At 47.7% G+C, this 23,943-nt stretch overlaps 1 protein-coding gene across 1 annotated transcript in view; it reads right to left on the bottom strand.

Moving 5' to 3' along the window:
• Positions 1 to 8,491: 8,491 nt before the first annotated feature.
• LOC120951123 (pair-rule protein odd-paired) overlaps positions 8,492 to 23,943 on the bottom strand; it is a 34,900-nt gene continuing 19,448 nt past the window's right edge. Inside the window, exons 2-3 of the mRNA XM_040369661.2 lie at positions 11,824 to 11,993; positions 8,492 to 11,310 (exon numbers count right to left, since the gene is read on the bottom strand). Of these exons, the coding sequence (XP_040225595.2) occupies positions 10,588 to 11,310; positions 11,824 to 11,993 (893 nt within the window). The 3' untranslated portion in view covers positions 8,492 to 10,587. The remainder of the gene's footprint in view (positions 11,311 to 11,823; positions 11,994 to 23,943) is intronic.

A 23,943-nucleotide genomic window follows, 5' to 3' on the forward strand; every position in this document is an offset into this window, starting at 1 on the left:
AAATTTAAAAACACAACAATTGGAATGCAACGCTACCGAGTTTTAAAACGCAACCTTCGAAGGTGTATGCAAAGAATGTGTTTGTATTTCTTTAGGGCTTCGCTTTAGCTGGTGTTATCGCACCTTGCGCTTCCGTTAGCATCCTGGGCCTGAATTCTACGAACCGTCATCGTTATTGCAAGTCCTGCTTGTCATATTTATAACAGCCACTCAGCGTTCTTCAGCACAAACCCCCAAATTCAAGCCCCAGAAATAACCAACATCCCACTTTATTATTCAACGATTCATTAACGATCGTTTCGAATCGGTTTTGAATAGAATCCCGAAAAAAACATCCTCTCGCGTGCTTGTCCCCCACACGTACCACCGTTCCGTTCGTCGCCCAGCAATCCCAGGCTCACCGTTTCCAAAGGCCATTTCATTCATTCCCATTCATAAAGATTAGTTTCAGCGTTTTATTGTGACTGGGTGAGCATAAATTATAATCTCGCGACTCCGATCGCGGCTCGCAACTAAACTCCGGTGACTTTTGCCCGGTTTTTGGTGTGTGTGGTTCTTTGGAGCGGGAGCCCAGGCCACAGCGCCGGAAGAACAGCTATCTAGCGCAAGAAATCTGACTCCAAAACAGGAGTAACGACGTCGGGCACCGGGACCAAACAACCCAAACATCGAGCCAAAGCCAGCACCGATGGCACGATCGTTCTAGCGCAAGTGGGACCCTCCGTTGCACTCGCTCCGCTCCCAATGGTTCCGATCGATGAGCGATCGATCGATGGAATAAGTTATTTAAAATCGTATCTAAAACACGTGTTCGGAGGAGGATTAGATTTCCATGCTCTTATGCGACGCCCCACTCGGCGACAAATCATCACCAACTGTTGCCTCTCACTCCTTCTCGAAAGGGGGCGAAAGCTGCCCATTCCACCGATCCAACCTTTCCATTGATGTTTTCTCCGATCGTACATGACGTGGTTGTAAGGGGGTGGGGGGAAGAAGGTAAAAAAAGGGAAAACGCAAGATATATGGAAATTGCTTTTTTGAGATATCTAACGTACTGCGGCACCATCCTCACCAGCCCCAGCGGCTATTTGCGTTTGTGCGCAAATCGTAGCATGCGCTCGATCAGCATAATTTATCTTACCCGTACAGCGTAAGTAATCAATTACAAGCCGCTATGCGCAACGCCCAAGTATTGCAATCGCGCATAGCAAAGCGCAATGGACGTCGACGACGACCGAAAGGAGACATCAATTAGCCGACAGTTCAATAAAAATGTCAATTATTTCAATAAGAGCGATTATGCCGTGCCGTGATGCCGAGAAGATTGCGTTTTTTTTCCTTGGTAGGATGAACGGCACACACCGTACGATCCGAAGAGAAGATCCACCACTCCCGGGAGTATGTTACGAGCTCGCGTAAAAGGGTGGAACGGTGCGGCGAAATGACACTGAATGAAAGTTATGACCGTTCCAAGTACATCTAAATATCCTACCAGACCGTTGGTCGTTTTGTTGCAACACGGAGGACAAGTTAATTTCACAGGTGTCCGTCCGAACTAACCATGCAAAACTGATCTTCCCTCTCGCTCTCTCCCTTCCTATATCTGACTGGACACAGGATGGCAAATGGCTAATTTATTGGACAGTCGAATTATAATTGAAGTCGCGCTTGGTCCCACCACAAGCCCTGGAAGACTACGGTTGTACGGCTCTCGTTCGGTCTGGGCCCGTGTCTGGGCTTGCTTCATTCATGTGTGTGTGTGTGTTTTCTTGGTGCGCAGTGTGGCCACGATTGCACAAAACGACCGACCGAACGCATCCATGGCGGGACAAAATGTGGTTCAATCAGCAGCACAACATAACCCGCTCATATTAACAAATTTGTACCGTGCTCACCGCCCCGATCTGGTCACCGACTGGCGACAGTCACCCGGGTGCAGTAACATGCTGCCATGTGGCTGCAGCTTGTCGCTCCGGAACAGGTCCAAAGGGAGTGGAAAACTTTTTAATGTTACATTTGTCGCAGAGTATACGATACTCCAGGTTTATGTAAATGATGTGTACCACGCGTTTGGTTGAGAATATGTAAAGTCACTGAACAGTGGAAGTGTCCTCGACTAACGATTCAAAGACCATTTAAAGTCTTATAAAAGAAAAGAAACGTATTTTTTTCTTTAAAACAAATCCTCATATGTAGCATAAAACTTCATTTTTACTAACAATTTAAAGAATATAATTGCCTCCTTCACTTCATGCCCGACCATAGTGCGCTGCAATCGAAGAGCATCTTGTTCCCTTTGCGAAAGCCATGGTTGACAATTTGTGCCGTTTTGCAATACATCTTACTCGTGCATCTTCGCAGCGCAATCGTCCTCCAAAGATACTTCCGTGTGAGGCTATGATTCCATGCCTTCGCCAGGCGAGCCAAAGGTTCGCCGTGGGCTTGCCGTTTGCGTGTATGGCAACTCTCGGTGCAGCAATCGTACGTGATGCCTTCCCCTTCCCTGTTACACGTAGACGATGCAATTATTTCTACACAACCAACGATGAACGCTGTACGTATGATAGTTAATAAACATATTTTATGCAATAGGGTTTTACCCACACTGGAACGAGGACGATCATGGTGCGTTTCTTATTATTATTCTCGTTCGTAGTGGATACTGATTGATAAATTCTTTGCATGCAGTTCGCATTCACGCGTTATAACCTACTGAAGATAATGACGGCAGAGCTATATTGATATTTCTTTGTACATCAAAGGAGGCAATCTTCTTACTTTGCGATAAGCAACAGTTTCTTTCGCCTGTCTCAACAAGATGCTACAGAAATACGATCAAGATCGTGACGAGTGCGTCTGTTAAACAGGTGGATCGTAAAGAACTCGTAAACGACGACGACGGTAACAACACTATTCCACAAAATGGCCCCGTAAAAATCTTATTATCCTACAATCGAAAATCCATTTGCGATCGATTTTAAAAGAGCATGCATAAATTTCACGTCCAAATGCTTCAACCCGGGTGATGGGGCTCACTGCGACCAATCAAATGGTGGTGAGTTTTACGGGCTTACCGATTCATTGAGAAAATCTAAGCCGTTGCAAGCGACAAACGCCAAACGAAGCACCTCGGTTAACTTCATCTTCATCAAAAGTGTCGTTCAACCAAACGAAAAAGAAGGAAACATTGAAGAAAAAAACATCAAGCTCACATCCCCACACAAACACACACACAGCAAAGTGTGCGACTCGTAAAGGGACGTTACGTTAAAAAGTTCGTCCCATGGCACGGTGGATGATGGTGTTGGATCTATAAAACGAAAGAATTTATGAGCGTTTGATAGCTCGCCGTAGGGTGGAACTTTTGTCTCCACTTTGTTTCGATTGCGTGCGGCTCTGGGTCCGCTGGAGTGTGTGTGTCGCGCGTTTTCGGTTGTCGCCTTGCCTTTCCCCAAGGCAAGAATACGCCGCCCAGACGCCCAATCGGAAGAGCCCCAATTCTTTCGGTTCGATACGAGTGGACTACGGCAACGACGGCGACCATTCGGGAAGGGAGCTTTCACAGGGAGTTATTTCCTCCTTCCCATGCGTGCTTTCCACCCGTGCGGGCCAGTATGAGTTGCGCTTACTCCCGGAGCAGTTTTATGTGTGTATACAAGTCGTTTCGATGTTCACCATAAAAACCGTCAATAAATTTCTACCCTATATCGACAACGACGAGCTGACAAGACCGAAAGTCCTGTGTGACCGTGACGGAGGAAACTGGTTGTCGCAGTAGGAAAAGCACCACCTTGTGGTTGTTCGCCCAGTTGTTCGTTGGTTTGGCTTTGGGGCGTGTGTTGTTTCTTTCCAGTGCGCCACAATGGCGCGCCATCTAGCGGAAATGAAAGATAATCTGGCGGAATAGAATGCTTGTTTAGTTGCTTGTTAGGATAGTGGCATGTCTGGTGGTGGCATCCGCTGTCCGCTGACGGAACGGAACGACACTTTAAACAACCATAAAACGCCATCATAAGCTGGATGGTGGATTTATTGTGACAAAACCGACACGAAACGACACAGACGGGCTCACAACAATTGGCACCAGACCAGCTCGGTTAGATGGCTGGTTGTGAATGAGTCCTCACCCTCCAACGGTGTTGGTGGGAAAGCAGGAGATGATCGTGCAAATCAAAGCGGAAAATTCAATGAATTCCAGAATTGATTGAAAATGAATTAACAGCCAAACCCAACAATCAGAAAACACAATCGGAGGACACAATGAGAGGAGCTATTTCCGTTCGTCATATTTCATCGGTCTGAAGACGCCCATAAATGTTCATTATCATCATCGGATCACGGGATGATTGGATGTTTCAGCGACCACGACGACAACGGGCTTGGCACTGGCAACTATCTCCAACAGCCAACGAGTTTGTGAATGAATTTTTGGCCTATGAAGCCACACACACACACCTCTGTTGCCACTCTCTGCAGACTGACTAATTTATGTTGATGAGGCTCACTTTATCCTCACTTTTGTTGTCTCGCGAGCGGTGTACGATTTATTGCTGCCTCTTGCCAAACCGTAAATTGAACAGTCGTTTCACAATTACTTTACATTTGAGCACGATTGATTTGCTGTTAACACACCTTCCGGCCTCGCAAGCACTTCTTTTCCCGCGTTCTATTGCTCCACGTCTTCGTACTCCGCCCCAGAAACGGCCGTGAGCCATGATTAAGAAGCTGAAAATCTATTAAATCTATTTTCGTGTTTTACTTGAGAGTGAAAGCTATCTGGTGGTTGTTGCTTCATCAGTATCTGTAGCAGCTGGAATAGGCTATTTATTGCTTTCTGCTTCTTCTCTTCTCCTCAGTCAGTAGTCTTCGCAGGTTCTGGACGGTTTTTGACAGCATTTTTGGCAAAGATATCAATCAAGTAGAAGTATAGGGTTTTTTCATTTACTTCTCTTTACATTCTTTAATATTGAGAGCTTCTTAGGACGATGACTTGGTTGTCTTACCGAGCGGTTCGTCAATTTAGAGTTAATTTAAAGAAATATAGTTAGTTTAAGACCTCCTCCAAAGTCATGTTGGATGTTGAACATAGGTCGTTAACCAACAAGTTCTAGGGCATTTTCTTGTAAATAGTTGTTCATTTCCCAGTAAAACGAAGGTACGCCCACGAACAATAAGCAGTTACACTTCAGATTTAATATCACCTTAGTGCGATCAATATTCACCGCACGTACCCCTTGTTGATGATAACGCTAAATGCTATCAACATGTGTGATGAAAACTTGCCTCGTTGCCCGTTTCCAGCAATGCAGAACCCGATCGTGCCTTCTGCAACTGCACAGCCAATATAAATACAATACGAAGGTGGTTGGCATTTGTATGTTAATTGTTTTATCGCATAATGTGCATTTCATTTCATTGTTTTCCTTACCAAACATCGATGCGCGCGCGCCATTCTGCCGTTCATAAAAAAGTCCCATTGCCCTCGTTTCGCGTTGTTTCGCCGCCTATCATGGTCAGTGCACGCGAGCAACAATTTGTTTCCCAGAGCTAGGTCTCGGTTTCAAATTTAACGATTATGATAAAACATGATTAAATTAAGCATTTTCCCTCGGTGCACTTCCGACCGATGGCCTGGTTTGTGTTCTTTTTTTTTTGGGTTCTTGAAGTACGCAAGCAGACCCCCTTCATCGGTTGAGAACCATGATAGGGTTCTGTATGATACGGGTTGGCGTTCTTCTTGGAGGGTTTGCCGCGGGTTCGGATTGTACAATCAACGTCACACATTTCAATAACAAGATCTGGTACATAACCGGAAGAAGGTCGTCAATGACTCAGTCCAATTACGTACTTTGCTCCAATGTGAGGTCATGATTTAATGGCAGATGAAACTCATCCTGTTATGCAAACGAGTAATTAAATAATTATTTTAAAAAGTTTGCACAAGTGGCATCCATCCTCTCTTTCAAAGGGATCTTCAATTTTCTAATTCCCTTTCCCTTTAACTAATTCCACTCCTCCTTTCTGCACGTTCGCATTCAGATTCGCCTCGATGTCAAACACCTCATTAGCAAAATTGGATCTCGCCTCAGTTAGTTGGCGACGATCCTAGCGACAATGTGTCCAATCTGTTGTTGAGGCTGTTGTGCGGTAAAACTGTCACTGCTTCCCGTACCGTTTTGGTTTGGTGCCATGAACGTCACATAAACTATTCGGCCAGAGGGTAAGGCAGACGAAGCCACGATCATGGTGGATAGAGCTAAGCTATTGCTAGGAAACGAGCTACCTTACAGCAAGAGAAGAGAGAGAGAGAGAGAGAGAGAGAGAGAGAGAGAGAGAGAGAGAAAGAGGAAGAGCTAGGGAGAGATGGGGCTTTTTATTATTTGCCACAAAACAAGCAACCCATCGACATTTCAGCAAAAGGCAAGAGACATTTCGTAGATAATAAAAGCAGCAGAAAGCATCACTGAATGAACGTAGCTGAGAACAGGTTATGACAAGGATAATTTTCATAAATTATATTTTATATTCATATTTATGTTAATGCTTCTCTCCCCCCACCGTCCATCTCCCATCTTCCCCTTCGCTCGAAACGGTAGTTTTCTGCGGCCGAAGATGTCCCCAAGTCATCCCGCACCGCGTAGAAATCAATCGAACGGTTCTGGTTTCAAGCCCGATGAAACCCGAGATAAACGCTTAATCTGCGCGATGCCCAAACCAAACTGCCGCACGCGCTGCACCTAAGTTAAGTCGCTTCCCCCCTCGGGATCAATTAAACTTTAGTACCGCGCCTGATTAAGGGGCAATTTGCTTCTCGAGACAAGGCTGGCTAGTGGTGCTATTTTTCTCTTATTGTAATTGCGCACCGATACGCCGTTGCGCTGACCTCGAACGAGGATGAGTCCGGGCCGGCTGCGGTCTATTTTTAATCCATGCCCGAATGGGGCCACAAATCGCTCCTAATAAATTTATCGCAACGTGAATAATACGCCACCATTTAGGGTTGCATTTGGTGCGGCGAGTTGCTGCTAAACTGCACAATCTTTCCCCTTCTGGCACCCAGTCCTCCTGTCCGAGAAGGCTGAGATGATTTAGTTTAGTGTCTTGATTTTGCACAAAACCCGTGGCCTTGACTGGCTTCCCGGGCCCTCTCGCCCGCCGGCCACCGATAGTTTCTAGCCAACGGTGCACCCAAAATTAGCAAAACCAACCTTGGCTCGGTTTGGGCTCCTCAAAACCGGCGCGTCTCGAACATAAGATTTGTTGTGTTTTCTTATGATATTTTGTTCGCCTCGCTTCGTCTCTTCGCCCCCTCCACCTTCCCGCCTTCACGATTAATCGTTCCGCGCTGGCTTATGGATGATACAAAACGATTTAAATATTTCATTTCGGGAATTCGTTTCGTTCGACCCATACACCCCGTTTCGGTCCCGCGTGTCTGCGTGCTGCCCCGATCGTGCAGCTTATCCGTTGTCATCTGCAGCTCCCGAGGATCACGATGACGACGGCTACGACGACGACGACGACCACGGTTCTGTGGTCAGCCAGAACACACCGAAAACCACCGAAACATGGGGGTGGAATAACGCGCAATCAAATGACAACAAGCGATACGAGAAGGAGAATTCAGCGAAAGAGAGAGAGAGAGGGAGAGGGAAAAATTGTAAACGATCACAAACAAACATCATAAAACGAACACTCTATAATTATAAATATTTTATCTGTCATAATTCGTTTCGGGACCCAAGCGTCCTCGCCGTCGTCGCCCGTCGCATAGCATTCCCTGCGTCGTTCGTACCGGCAAGCGCGGGACAACGGGGCAGAACTCGGGGCGCGAAGTGCGCCTGCGACTTGTCGAGATTCTCGCGTGAATTTTGGACTCTCGAGGACTTCACGATTCCACCGTGTCCCGCGATCGTTCGACACCCAGTCCCGCACCGATAGCCGGGGATTTTTGTTTTGTTCGAGTAGATCGTGTTTTTTTCTTTCTTTCGGTGCTCATTTTCTTGCCCGTCCCGTCGGTGCTAACTGGTCGAATGATTCAAAAAATTAAAACAGGGTGGAAATCATCCGCCACTACCACCGGCCGGGCTTCACAAAAACTCCCGGAAAGGTAATAAGATGGGGAGATGTCTTACGTCTTGTGAGAAGTGTTGCAACGTTTAGAAGGAATACTGCATGCTCTATCCCTGGATGTGGCACCGAAGAGGGATGGTCGGGGAGGGGAAAATGAGCACCACAAAAAGGCGACTAATTTATTGATAAAAATAATATAAAATCATCAAGAGACAGGAAAGCTTTTTTCTTCGGTTAATCACACACTCACAGAACAGTGTGCTTACCTGACTCTTCTGTTGTTCTTCGCGCCCCCTTCGCGCGTTCTGACCGAGGCCCAGAAAAACCAGAACGAAACCTGGCGCTGGGATGGGAACCTGGGCGAGCGGGCAAGTAAACGATCAACCCTGAACGCGAACGATCGTGGCCGAGAAGCGGGAAAGAAAAATGGAATTAATATTTATGAATATGAGCATATAATTAATTAAATATTCATAAAACAAGACCATAACTCCACTTTTTTCGTGTCCGGAACGGGCTCAAATTGGAACAAGAATCCTTCGACACACTCGCGACGCGTACAGACAACCGGGGTGTGGATTTGGAAGTGGCCCATATGCTTAGAAACTGTCCGAAATCCATATCGGTTGTAGGAGTCGGTCGCCCCAGTAAGACGCGGACCATTTTCGGTCATTATGGCAACCATTTGCTGTGCTGTTGGGGTGGTGCAGGGGTCAACAGCAAACCTCTCTGCCTCACCAGGCTCGTTGTCGTCGACATCGGCGTCGGGTGGAAAAGATTGATTGCCCGCAACACACACCACATTTCGGATGAACACCATTTCCCCGCTTCACACCAACATACACCGACTGTTTTGTTGAACTATAATTTTCACATATTTTATTTTCGATAAATTTTTCTGCCCATTTTCGCACGTCTCACGTTCGTCCTCCATTTCGCCATTTTTGTAATTATAATAGTTTTGCTTTAATTCTCTGAATATACTCTAATCTCCTCCCTCGGCTGCGTCGTATTTGTGTGTTTGGACTTTTCTTTTGCCTTAAATTATACAAACGCTCTCCACCATCAAGTTGCTTTCGTAGGCTGAAGAGAGTTGGTTGAACGTGTTGCGATCGTCTTTCACCGACTACAACGTCCACAACACTCCTTCGCTTCGGTCAACATGTCAACGGAACACGTCACCCGTTCATCACAACAGTATCGTTCGTCTTCGGTGCCTTTTTTGGTCCTTACTGTAAACATTGTCACCTTCCCTTATTAGTCTCAAGATTCTGCGTTTACCTTTACTATATGCTTGCTTTGTAATACAATTTCACTAAGCATCTTTTAAATACCCTTAAGCACTACCCTGCCTTAAACAACTGTACACATACATACATATCGCGGTAAGTACAACAAACACACACGCGCAACTTTGCGACCAAATGGACACACTGCCATTCCCTCCCACTGAACTATACCTATCTTTGCATCTTTGTTTAAAACATCGATAAACCCTTCGTGCCGTGTCGTTGCCGCGAGTGTGTATGAGTGTCTGGCTGTGTGTTTGAACGAAAATTCGCGTAGTAGTTGGCTTAAAGTCACTTCCCTATTCTGCATCCCCACCGTCAGCCATCTTGTAGGCAGCAGTGTGGTCTGGTTTGTGTCTGGATCTACCAAAACAATACCACCCGCCAAGCTTTCTCGCGCTAATCACACTACACCCTTTTCTCTCTCTCTCGCACACACACACACACACATAGTCCCTTATGTACAGGTTCTAACCGAACATTAATATATCACACACATATAACGTGTATCGCCTTTTTGCACTGCGAGCAGCTAATAAAAGCAGTGGCCCTCTGTTTTTGTGAAACAAACACTGATTGAGAAAACACCATTACCCATGCTTTCCTTATGCAGCACCTCTCTATCTCTCACTTTCGCCTACGAAACAATGTTGCATTTCTTACTTTGGAGTGTGTAACATGTGCACCTAAGCTACGACGAAGTGGCTTTTTGCTGTTCGCTCGTCTAGCAAAAGCATTCAGGAAGAGGAAGATAAACAAACAAAACCGGGAGCAAAGCGATCGGCGAACCAAAGCTGACACCCGATCATACTAACGCATCATCCGCAGTGGTGGCGGCAACCATTGTTTGAGGAGGAATTATTTGATAACAGGCACAAAATGGTATCAATTTGCATCGGTTTGGGTTGGTACGCACGCACTTGATCTGCCGCCAGCTGGTTTCGCTACTTGGGAAAGGTAGATATTTTCATGCATTTGTCGCGACTCCTCTTGATGCACTTCTTATGTTGTTATCTTCGTTTTTGGTATATTGTTTACTTGGTGGAGTGTCCACCGATGCCAGCGAAACGATCGCACTGCCACGAGGAGCTGATGAGACGTGAGACATTTTGCGCTACTGCTAACTCTCCGATTGGCACTCCCATCCCCTGGCGGGTCCTAAAAAGGCGGGATCGCACCCGGATGCTTAGTAATTAAAGCACAGCTCCTCCAGCAGCAGCTAGTCTCAATAGGCCGTCGTCGGTCCGTGATGGACCAGATGGTGGTGGTGATGGTGGCTGAAGTGGTTCAGATGATTCATCGTGTCCGGTCCAGCGGGGGGCGTCGGCGAGTACCACTCGTTCGGGTGGTGCTGCGGGTGGTGGTACAGCAGGTGGTGGTTGTGATGGTGCCCGACCAGCATCGAGGACGGTGTAGTTGCCTGCGGTGACACGGAGGACGCCGGCGTCAGCGGTAGCTGGGGCGGTGGCGGGGCCAGGCTGGTCGCGTGGTTCTGCAACGAGGCCAGATGGTGCTGGTGCGAAAGGTGCGACGAGGACGAGTGCAGACTGTGGTGCTGGTTTTGGCTAAGATGCGACGACGATGTCGAAGATGACGTTCCACTGTTGCCGCTACCACCACCACCACCACCTCCACTTCCACTGTGCGGCGGTGAGAGAAGGCTGGACGACTTGGAGGTGCTACTATTGCCGGCATTGCTGCCAGTTCCGCTGGTGTTGTTGTTGTTGTTGTTACTGCTACTGTTGTTGTTGTTGTTGTTGCTGTGGAGCGAATCGGCGGTCGCGCTTAGCTTGCTTGAGCCGTGCGTACTGTGACCATGCGTATCGTGCAGCCGGCCGATCGATGGTGGCGTTTGCGTTCCACCCGAGATGACGCTCTCCGAGCTGGACTCCTCGCCGTCACTGTCGTAGTTGTGTGATGGGGACTTCTCTCCCAAGCTTCCGTGGACCTGTGAATAAACAAGTAGAGAGAGAGAGAGCAAGGAAAGAAACGGTTAGTAACCATGTCCTGGCAATCAGAAACCGAATGCGGGAACGTAACCTCCGAAATAAACGTGAGAATTGAATCATCTCCAAAAGAGGACTGGAGGAAACATGGGGAAATAGGGATAAGGGGGTTGTCGGAAAGGTTGGGAAACGAATGACCTGGCCGATCGCGATGCGTGCGCGAGTTAAAAAATCATCATCTCTATCGGACCGGTTGGATCTCGGACAATTTATTTTTCACTCGCTGAACGTTGCGCTTTCCTTGCTGGCCCAGCGGTTTCGCTGTTTCGCCGTTTTACATACCAACAACCGTTTGCTTGTCAGAGCCCACCGAGGGAGTGGTAAGTGGGGAAGGTGAAGGGATAAGGGAATGAACGTTACTCCAACTCCAACGCGTCTTTTGCGTTGCGTGTGTACACACGTACGCAGACGGCGCGCAGACGGGGGAAACCGAGCGAACGACGGCTGACACTTACCTTCATGTGTTTCCTCAGCGATGATGGATGAGTGTACGATTTATCACAACCATTAACACGACAGTTATACGGCTTATCAGATGTATGGACGTGTGAATGTTTCTTTCGATCGGATGAATTAGCGAATCGCCTATCGCATCCCTCGTGCTCGCACTTGAACGGCTTTTCACCTGTAAATCACACACGGAGAAGAGGGAGAAGAAACAGAGCGTGCGTTAGTAAAGAAATCATACACTGGAAATGGAGCTGAAAAATTACTTCCAAAACCTCCCTCCCCAATGCTTACACCCCCATGTTGGGTGGAATCTTCGTCTGCGCTTGACAGTTGCATTCGAGTCGTTCGTCATCGTCGTCGTCGTCTTCGTCGTCGACTTCAGTGTCGTGATCATCGTCCATCAACATGACGCCAACATGAACAATGGGAGTAGTTTGGGTCCCTTTGGAGGTGCATGTGCAAGTGGTATTACTTCCACCTGTCCCACCGAAAGATTGGAGTTGGAGGAGTTTGTCATCAAGTTGTGTAGAGTGCCTGTTCATCTTGTCCCGAAATATGCCTCTCATTTCCGCACACTCATATTCATCAAGTGCTATCAGATCGAACACTTTTCATTGCAACGGCCGAAACCGAGCCTGAGCAAAACAAAACCCTACTCCCTACCATCATCGCCGGAGGTCCACCGAACGCTCGAGAGCATTGTTTTTTTCCCTCCACTCGCAGGAAATATTCAAATCGTCGTTTCAAACCATCGCAATGGCAATCGCAAAAACGCAACATCCATAAATCATAAATTTGCCAAACAAAAAAAGAACGGAACGAGGAACGACAACGATACCCAGCGGAGAGTGCGAACAAATCTCCCGGGTCCCGGTGAGAGTGCTCGGAATCTCGACACACCTCACAGCACGTTGGGCGACGAAGGCCCGAGCCAAAGCGAATCGGTCGAGCATACTTTGAATGCCTTTCGAGGAAGGTGCACCACACTCGGTGGGTCAGACTGGAGACCAGCAAACAAGACCGGCCCAAGACACATACACTCAAACACCACGTACTCACTGGACGACGGACCGGTCGTGAGAGGACCTTCGGAATCTACGCTGAACGAAAGGACGACGACGAGGCTAGAATTTATGGCTGGGCGACGAGTCTGAGCTCGGGGTCTGCTGCCTCGGTACGATATTTATGACGAGTCCCAGAATTTTGCTTGCATGATCATGTTTTTTCTTCCTATGCGTGCGTGTGTGTGTGTATTTGTTGTTGTATTTATCTTGCTTTTTTTGCAATACTGTCTCTCTCATTGTGGAATGTGACCTTCCTTCAGTCTGTTCCCAACAAGCCTCCTTCACGCAGGGCTTGCGTATTTCGATTTTAATGGATTTATGAGTCTTTGGAAGGCAAAATTAGTCAGTCAGAACTCTCTTTCACTGTTTCCCTCTTCCTCCTGCTTGCCTTGTGCGCATATTGCCCATGCTGAAAGATGAAGGTCATCTCCGCCAGGTACATGTTCGAAGCTTGCGTTGCAACAAATGCAACCATTGCTAGGCTCTCGAAACGCACGGATGAGTATGGAGATTTTTCCAAGAAACAAGGAAAGAAAGGATACCGGATTTGCTTACGATAGGTAGGTTCAAGTGAAGCTAATGTGCCTGCGTGTCCTGCATTCAGCTGCTGCTGCTGCTGCTGCTGACTCACACGATGCTTGAGAACGACGGACCACAGAGAGTTCAGAATTTTATTAGCTTCAACAAGCCGAAAACGTAACCTGTCCCACCAGTCCCGCATTTCCCAGTGCATCTGGACTATTTCACAAAAACACAATAATAACTTTCATGATAGTAATAAAATTTTCTCCTTAATTTATCTTCTACGCGCAATGCTGCAACTGCCCAATCAAATGGATTACTTTTATTCGTGTTTGTCCAACTTCCCACAAACGGAGCTGCTTTCGGCCTTTGAGGAGGAACACAAGGATGCTGGTTTGCTTGGGACGTTAAAGAAAAAGAAAGGATAACGATTGCCTTTTGAAAAGAATCGATCGAACCGTTTACCTCACGGTCTGTGCTGATCGATCGAGGATGGCAGGTTCCCTCGCATTCTGTCCCGTTCCTCTCGCGCAAGCCACACACACGCACACACACGGACACGAGCACAAAAGAAACTGTTACCAAAATATAAAAATACTTAACCTTTTTTCTTCCCAAATAAAACTGTCAGCCGGGATTTCACAAAAGGCCCAGCACAAAACCCGCGAACGATCGGTTACGGAGTAGTCCGGCCCGGAGACCTCGGGCGCAACCTCGGGAAAGTAATAAATGATCGCTTTAGTATGTTTGTCCAACGTTTGCCGAGGGGCTGTGTTGAGGGCAACGAATCTTTTCAATGCTTGCTACCCCGGTTCGGTTCCCAGCATAAATTATTGGAATACAGCCCGGCGGATGACACTGATGCAGAGGGAAATTAAACAACTAGCAGCAAGAGCAAGACTGTTTTCGGCATCGTTCTAGGATCGTTCGATGATCTTTATCCTCTTTTGATAGCCGCTGTTGAGTCTCTCTTTCGAGCACACAGCGCTCCGCATCTTCTGGACAGCAAACGACGATTAACGACGGTAGAGGAGACGACGATTAAGGTAATAAATAATTTTCGAATGATTTGACAAGTACGCTATTCTTTGACTCCTTTCGCTTTTCAAACGTTCGACTCCTTTCCGTTGTACGTTCGTGTAGACGTTTTTCCTAACCAAGAATTGACGGACCAGCCTGCCAGGTTCAGGATGCGCACCTTCGTTGATCCTTTTAATAGTTTCCCAACATCGAAACGAAAGGGGGGAAAGAACACCAACCACCCGCATTCGAACCCGCGCAACATATATACTTGACTTCCCGCACAACATCGTTATAGTCAATAGACCAATGCTTCCAAAATAATCACTTTATATTCTCACATCGTCTTCCAATCGTTTCCACCGACTGAATCCTAAGCAGAAATCTTCCCTCCCCGTTCGATGGCAACCGTTCGCTTTTCATGCGGCTAAGCGTTATGATTATATATCATCCGCAAAACGGTTTTTATTAAAGTCAAACTTCTTTCGATTTTTCGTCGTTCTTCCCGATTTCTCTCCCTCTCTGTGGCTCGCGTGGACGGGAAGATGACAACGTTTGCTAGCGACACTTGCTATCGTGCAAGGTCGGAAAGGACTGCGAATCAGGCTCGTATAGGGTGATGCGTGTGTGCGGCGGTGGTCGGGATGAACCGAAAACCGTTTATTATGTATTCAGATTCAGATTTTTCACCCAGATTCCACCCACCACCAGCACCACAAACAGAATTGGCCCATTACCTTCCCCTTCGTACGGCTGCAGCCGACATTGGCGAGGCATTTTAACGCTCTTTTTCCCCTTTCTTGACGCTGGCAAACTCTTGCCTCCGCACAGTAAAGCCTTCGTCCAGCAAAAGAGGGAGCGTTTTTTTTTTTTGCTGCCACTGCCAACTTTTTGGGACGAAGTTTTTATTTGTTTTCTTCAATATTCGTGCACGTGTTAGGTTAGAATATAATCACACGCTTTGCCGTAGAGTCAACGCGTACGCGGAGTGTATTTTCCGGACTTGTTTTGTTGCCGACACATGCACGCGATAAACGTATGATTAGTGCAAATGCTCTCGCTTTCTTTATGTTTGGTCTCCTTTCCAACAAACCAACGATGAGCTGGGATTACAGCGCAAGACAGATTGATCTTGCTTATTGAAATAAATCGTTCAAATTGTGCAGCAGAAACGACTAGCGGTTGCAGTACGAATGATCGATAGATTTAAATAAGTTAAATTAAATCATCCCTCAAACGGGTGGATTCGCTTTCGCTTGAATTTGGGTTTCGAGCATGACACACGAGAAAGAAACCCGTATTCCGATCTAGATGTTTTCCATAATGCGTACGCGTAAGGCGATATTCGACACGAGAATCGGGAGGCGTCCAATTACAATGAATACCTTTGCCCTTGGTCCATCCCATTTATCCAGCGCCCAAGCTTACTCATTTGAATATTTGACGCCAGGCATTACCGAATAAAACCGAAACCGAAATCGAAGAAAAATTACCCAGAACCTTCAGCCCACGACGACCAGAGCGCGTATAATCCCTTTTTGGGGAGACCAAATCTCTGGTCCGATCGCCGAGAGCACGTGAAAAGAGCACACAGAAGGAACACGAAGGAACCAGCGCCAGAAAGCAAAGCGGAAAAGACGTACAAATTAACCGTTTCCGAAATTATTGTCTCTTAATATTCGAACGAACGCGTAATCTTCATCTTAATTTGACGAGATTCATCTTGACTGTGGCTTGCTGGAATGCTGCTTGCAGCAGTGGCGCTCGGCCGTTTTCCCCGGCGAGAACATCCAATTGGGCGCGTGTGCTTCGGGGGGGAGAAAGGCGTCCCGGCACTAAACAGGAAGACAAAGTGTGGCGTCAACGGAACCGGGCGCACCCTTATCGTGTCGCCGAGATCGAGGGAATTCCTTCTCCCTGTCTTTCTCTTTCTCTTTCTCTGGTTCTGTAAACATTCTCCCCAAAGCTCCAAATGGAATCGATCCACGAAGGTAAGGTGTTGGGAGGTGATTCGGGCCAAAGCGCCAGCTCGGGCCAGACCGATCGATAAGGTCCCACCGTGCACAGAGAGGCCTCACGAGACCACGAGATCGATCGTGATGAGTGGCCCCAGATAAGGGTTTAATTAATGAGTGTGCGTTAATTATTACAAATGACCGCAGTGAGAAAGGAGCGAAACCGGATCGATCGGGACCCCACGATAAGGGACGGGATGCTCCCCAAGAGCGAAAAACAGCCAGTGCACACCTGAAGGTAATGTGATCCCTCCACCGTCCGCAGTGGGGCAGGTTTTTCGTGGTTCTTTATTTTATTGTGGAATTTTATGTAGCGGAAATCATTTCAATTCCATCCAATGTGACAACGTCGACGTCGTCGTCGACGGGTAGCGCCCGTTGGGAACGCATTCCGCCTAGCCCGTACCCGTGTTTCGTGCGGATGTCAAATAAAGTCCAGCGTGGGGATTTATCAACCATCAAACTAGACTCGAGGAAAGCAAGAGTCCAGTTCCAGTGGGAGCTTGCTGGCGTGTTTTCTACACATTGGCAGCTTCTGATTCACGTTCGCTCAAACAACATTCCAGCCCCAGTCAGAGAACCACCTTGACGGAGCAGGGTTTTGATCGACAGTGATTTATGGACAGGGCTAAAGGGTCGCTTCGGGTACGGTAGCTTTAAGCCGAACCACACATTTCGGTAGATTAATCTGTTTTAAATATTTGCTTTAAATAATGCCACCAGTGAGCACAGAGAAACAGAGCTGTTGGTCTATTTTGGACTGCCGAAACCAAACCCGCACTGACCTAAGAAGGCTTTAAAATGCAATACATTCCACCTCGCACAAACACTGAAAACCTTCGCTAGGGAGACTTCGTTTTTGGTTATATTTAACATAAACATAACCACATAACCGACAAGCGACGAGACGCTGACGATGTGCCAGCGCGATTTGATTGTTGCTGTTTGCCAAAAAAGCCATTTCCAGCATTTTCAGAGCGTCATAAAATCGTCATAAATTTTGCAGAAAGTCGGCGCCAGCCGGCAGTCAACACAATCACCCCCTACCATTCCTCCGCTGGGCAGGATGGATGGTAGTAAAATATGATTTTAAATCATTCATCTCATTAAACGCTGCACCGCGTGGCTCGTAGCGTTCCTTGCCGACCAACTGCTATTTCACGGGCAGACCTCGTCTGTGCTGGCGAAATCAGCACCAACAACAAAGAACCTGTGGCCACACGATCCTGCGGGCATATTTTAATTGCAACCAAACGCCAGCATTGGCTAACGACAACGTCCTGTCGACACTCACCGACCGTTGCGATTTGCTGTGGGTCGTGGTTTGCAGGTACGAACCAAAAACCCTGCAACGACGACCGAGACAGAGGCCTTTGGAGAGCTTGGAAAATGATTATGGCTGTGATTACAGTGGCTTTTATATTGAAATTAAATTATTCACCTGCTTTACCGGCCCTGGCAGAGGGTGTCTTAATGAAAACTTTGTCACAATAGGCATTATTAATTTAATGCAAATGAATTACGAGCCCACGACCCGTACACGGCCCGGTGCCACCATGTAATCCGGGAAATGAATTAGACTATCATCTTTAATGGTGGAAGTTGAGGTACGTTGTACTCGCGCTCGTTCCGACACGACAAACAGACACTTGGGGCACAAGAAAATGGCGAAAACTTGGCCCACGACCACGGTCTTCGTTCAAAGTTCAAAATTTCCCGTTCTTGGGCCCGCCTGGACAAAGTACTGCTACTGCAAAGGAAAGTACACCAACACTCCCGAGCACACTGCTCACTCGACAAACCGCACGGTTGACTTCACTCCATTAAACGCATAAGCGCATACACTCTTTACAAGCACGAGAGCATATGATACGGTCCCTCCTTAATACACACGCCATGATCCACCCGAAATCGTTTCGGTCGCGTGTATGATACACCCCCGTTTTCGCTCAACACACACACACACACAGACGGCCACCCCGCCCAACATGAATCGTAGGTGTCACCAGCAGATAACGAACGCGTTCTGCTTTCCTTCTGATGGGGGAGGTTTTTCCTCTCACTTTTCGCTATGTCGCCAAACAACAACAACAACGACCCCCTTCTCTGTGTGTATGTGTGTGCCGCGGCCAAGCACAAATGTATTTATCTCCGCGTTTGGTGTCACGCAAACATTGCCATTTTTGGGGGAGAATGCTCACCGAACGTTATGGCGCTGCCTAATGAGATATCTGAGGGCGGGGTGGAAACAGAATGGAACGATGGCACGGTAGGAGGGTGTGGTTGCTTCAGTTGAGTTGTTGCTGATGATGTGACTATCCCGGGGCTTGGCCTCGTCACCATTCCGAGGGAGCATAATGCCTCAACCGACTCACTCACCCTTTCATTGCGCAAACGTGAGCAAGATGAGCGATGAGTGAGCGCTCACAGAAGCCGCTCGGTTCACCGTGAATGAAGACCACAGAGCGTAACCCGACGCTTTGGGGAGCGTAGTGTAGCACCCGTTTGCAGGGACAGCCCGAGGACCTTTGTCCTTTGTCCTTGGAACAATTGGATTTCCATTCAGCTTTCCATCGGTAGCTGTCGTTCTTAAGCTTTACCGTCACACCACACCACCGTGTGCGTTGCGTGCGCTGGTATATAAATTGTGTATTTAGCTCTTTTATGTCCACCTTTCGCAGCGTTTTAGGGAACGACGAAGTGGCGTGGAATGTTTACATTTCAGCTCCTCAATTGGGGGATGTCTTCTTTATGGATGAAGCAGATGGTGCGTGACCAAGGACCGTAACGACACTTCACTACTCCGCTTCACTGTCCCCAATCGGATAGAGATATCCCGCTTCTCAACGTTTGAATGAATAGTAAATTAAAAATCAATACCTTTTTAAGCGTTGGTCATCGTGCAATAAACGCGCCTGTGTTGGTGTTTGCTACAGCCTATCGATCGTAAAACGATGCTTGCAATTTTAGTACTCAATTGTTGAAATCCATCTCCAACGCAATCACCACAAACACCGTTTCGTCTTCCACAGCTCAGCCGTACAACACGCAGATCCGAGCGAGCCGACCAGTGAGGCAGTAAATACTCACACGATGAATCATGTTGCGTTAATTGACATGTTGATAGATCGTTTAAGTTGCCTAACATGAGAAGCGAAGAGTAATAAAAAATAACACATAACGCTTCGGAATTCGGCCTTCGGGCGCAAACTTCCATCAGGCAGGACACGACGAAACAGTAAATGCACCTCCAGCTGCACACCACGCCCTTCACCATGCCACCAGCAGCGTTCCTGTAGGATATCGCGTGTGCTGACAGGCAAAGAGGATACCAAATCCCAGTCCGCTTTCGCGCACAAATAAAAAACAAGAATGCAAATGGTCGGGTTTCCAGCAACAGTTGGACGAAATTGATTTCAAGCTCGTTTTTCTGGTAAAAATGTAGTTTGGTTGGATTTTTGAAGTCCATTTTTTATCTATTCTATTCCTTTGTGCTGCACCATTGAGATCGAATAGGAAAGCGACCCCGAACCATTAGCAAACAGGTAGGTCAAATATTAATTAACAAATTATGTCTATTTTTACGCCGGCAGCCAGGTGAGGTCCCAGCTCGTCTACTGCTAGTTCCGAGATTCCCTGAACATTCCCGCCGATCGTTCATCTTCGATTATTCACGTACAAAGTACAAAGCATGGACAGACAGAGCGCTGAGCTCCGCTTGCCAACCACCTTCGCAACACCCCCGTGAGATTCTACAGCGCGAAAAATCCGACCTCACCCGCTCCGGTATTATGATTAATGGTTTTCCGATGCCCAGCGAAGGTGTATAGCGGGGCAAAGCGGAGACATGGGGCGTAAACAGGCACGAATGGTATTGATGGAGATTTTTCAAATTCTCCTTAAACAATGGACTTCGAGCCTGTCCGGAGAGAGGGAGAGCGAGCGAACCAAGAAGAGATCCCACCGAAAAGACAACAGCCTCCGGAGATACAAAGTTCCTGGTTTGCGCGTTCTTGTGGTCTCTTGAGCCTCGAGACTCCGTCCCCGTCGTGGTCAGGTGTGCGAATGTGGCCCGCGAGGATGAGAGATCCCGAAGGGAGGTAGTTCGGAACATACAATTCAGCAACCAGTACAACAACAGAAACGATCACTACAAACAACATAAACAAAAACATAACAGAGCACATGTATCTGGAAACCAGATATGGTGCCCGGTGTGGATCTTTTGCGGGAATGTGTTCATTCTCCGGCAAGCGTTTTTGGTTTCTTCCCTTCTTTCTGTTGTACTGTGCTGGAGCCCATGTGTGCGATGTTTTGCGTTATGAGACCGATGCGAGAGTTTGGCTGGAAATCGTGTCTGATTGGAATGTTTTCCTTCCCTTTTTTTTTGTTTCGTTTGGCGAGCATTACACACAATCTGGTACCTGGCCATCAAGCGTCCGTACGAGCAGATCCCCACACACCACTCCGTCGCTTGGTACTAGCTCCCCCGGATCTATGGATGGAGTTTCACTGAGCTACTGACCCGCGAAAGGAATTTGAATATCACCACAGCTGGACGGGTTCGTTCAGGGAGCTGTGCCCCGAGTGCTCACCCCAAGCTATAGGGTCAGCAGTATTGGGATTAGGACCCCCGAAAAAAAACCACAAGAACTCAACCGCAAGGGGAAGGCTGGAAACTAATTAAGAAATTATCTCACTTTTATCATCTACGTCACGGCTGTCAAACACCGAAAACCGGACGACGATCAAATCGGCCCGCGATCTCTGGTACAACACCGATCGATTGACTGACCTAGCCTGACGGCTGCTGGCAAACCGTTTCGTCATACAACCGCGACTGACGCTGACGCACACCGCATCAACATTCCGCGAAAAAAAAGAAATCCCCAGCACTGACCCAGATGTGCTGTTGACCCGGCTCTCCCGAAAGCCCTGTCAAAACGGACTCGTACGAGCGTCCACGAGCTCGTGCTACATCGGTGACGCATGTACTTGGAACAAATCTGACAACCGAATGGAGCTAGTTGACCTCCGAGACGGATCTTACGTAAACCATTTGTCACTTTTTGTTCCACCACCTCACCAGCACCCAGTCGTCCCGTGCGAAGGAGCGTTGGGCATCCGCTTCCCCTCCCTGAATTAGAACGCTTGTACTCTCTCTCACGTGCATCGTACTGTACACTGTTTACAGCACCCCGCTTTGCGCTGGTTGGTGTGTGGAAGTGATTTCCAGGTTCCAGCGTGTCTGCGCAACCACAACAACACCAACACGCCACGTGCGCGCGTCCAAGCGCATGTCAGAATAATATTCAAACAAACAAATAGCGTGTAAATTAATCACTTGCCTGAAAATGTGTCTTCCCGCTGTTCTCTTCTTTCCTGCGCTTTCCTCCCTACCTCCCATGCTGCGATTAAGTGCAGCGAAAGTGATCACACACATGCTGCGTTGGGGGAGGAGGGGAGGGGAAGGAGCGTACACTTAAGTGCATGTTGTTTATCCATGCTGCAGCGATCGTTCCCAACACCAATCATACAGCCCGAGCAGTGTACTTGGTGCACCTTCTTCCAACACACACACACAATAAGATGTACACAAGCGAGGAACGCACGATCATGGCCGCTTTTCGATCAATTTCTGTTCTCGTGTTTCTTCCTTCCGTGGCATATGACAGCGAGATGTCAACGTGTAGAGCCCATGTTCTACTCACGGGACAGCAGCAAAAAATGTACATGAAAATTGAATGCTTGCACATTTTCATTGTGAGTTATTTTTTTACGCCGCCGCAGAACATGATGAGTCGCACAAAACTGAAAATGATCACCTGCAATTCAACCGTCGCCGTCGTTGTTTGGATAGAGAGGAGTGTGGTTTTTTCTGTTTCCCTCCTTCCATCCCGAACAGATGGTCCAAGCTTCTGCTGCTGCCGATGCGCATATATGGGATCAACATTTATCTCTTAATGGTTTTAGCGTTATTTAGCGATCCTCATTTAGATCGCTGCCCACAGATAATACGCAGGGGAGTGCAATACTGCGCCGTCGTGTGTCTATTTGTGTGCTCCCGGCGGAGGCACACGCGCGCGCGTCCTCACATTTCGGTCGCATAAACGTCGCGGCGCTGCTTTCCATCTCACACCGATCACGCCGCAGCAGCATCAAGCAGCAGTAATGAGCGAAACGGGCGTGAGCGTGCGCGAGCCTTCGGGCATCGAAAAGGATTATATTTCATGCTATTAGTGCCTTTGTTATTAGAATGGGAAGATGTTTTACAAGATAATCGTCGAAGCGTCTGGAGTAGAAATAGACACACGTAAAGAGAACGAGGAACAACACACGCAAACACACACATACACACACGGGTATGCAGGGGCGATCAGATTCTGTTTCGGAGCGAGTTCTGGTGGACGACGGATGCCTGAGATGATTAAATTTCTTACCTCACTGCCAGATGCCCGCTTTGACGACGTTTTTGAGATGAATCATCGTACGTCAAGAGATTTTATCCAGTGATCTTGGGCGATTTTGTACCGTTTCTAGCCGATAACAAGCGTTCATACCCATTTCCAATAGGAATTTTAATTATTCCACACCGTTATATTTTGCGGTTTCAAGCATAAACAAAAAACACCAATACATCATCGTCCAATGGATCGATCTACACAACTTGCAACACAAATAACCGATTCTGTTCCCGCCTTCATACGATGGCACTTCATATGTTGCCACAACTACCACATTCATGACCGACCGGGTCTGACCAGTCAATTGGTATCTTCCTTTTTAGAGAAAATAACAATTTGCGTCGTTTGCAAACGGTTTTTTTGCACGACCCAACTCCCCCAGGCAGGGGAACCACCACTTTCACGGTTCGCATGCAGGTCGTTGTTGCAGATGGCACAGACAGATGCAGCCTGTCTGGCATAAAAGGAGATCACAATTGCGAAGCAAATAATTTATATCCATACTGGACGAAATTTATGCACAGTCCCCCAACATCAGGTCAGGTGTGTGTTAGTGTCTGTGTGAGCGGGCGGAGAACCCCAAACGGAGGATATGTTGTGGGAGAGCGAGTCAGTGTGATTCGTGGAAACCGAACCGAACCGTACCGATATGTGTGCAGCAGTGTTATCGGGTGAAATCAATAAAAATATATAACACTCCCTTAAATCAAATTGCACGACTCTACTCACGACCTTTGTCCTTCCTGCAAGCAGCGGCAGCAACTGCCGAGGGTGTCCCATTCGCAATCCCAATATACCACCGAAGACACCAGACCGGCCGGTAGACCAGACCAGACCAGCCATAACTCTACCCCGTACGCTTCCTGCTGCGCTCTGCGCCTCACTCCACTCCATCCACAGGGCAACACATGTGAATGGGGAGTCACTACTCCCGGGTTCGACGACGGGCAGGCCAAAAGGGCCCAAACCTGCCCTGCCCCCGGGAGCAACCGGAGCGAGTGGAAAAGTGAGTATGTGTAAAAAAATTAACAATCTCGATC

The sequence above is a fragment of the Anopheles coluzzii genome, chromosome 2, assembly GCF_943734685.1.
Source record: "Anopheles coluzzii chromosome 2, AcolN3, whole genome shotgun sequence".
In the NCBI taxonomy this organism is placed as follows: Eukaryota; Metazoa; Arthropoda; class Insecta; order Diptera; family Culicidae; genus Anopheles; species Anopheles coluzzii.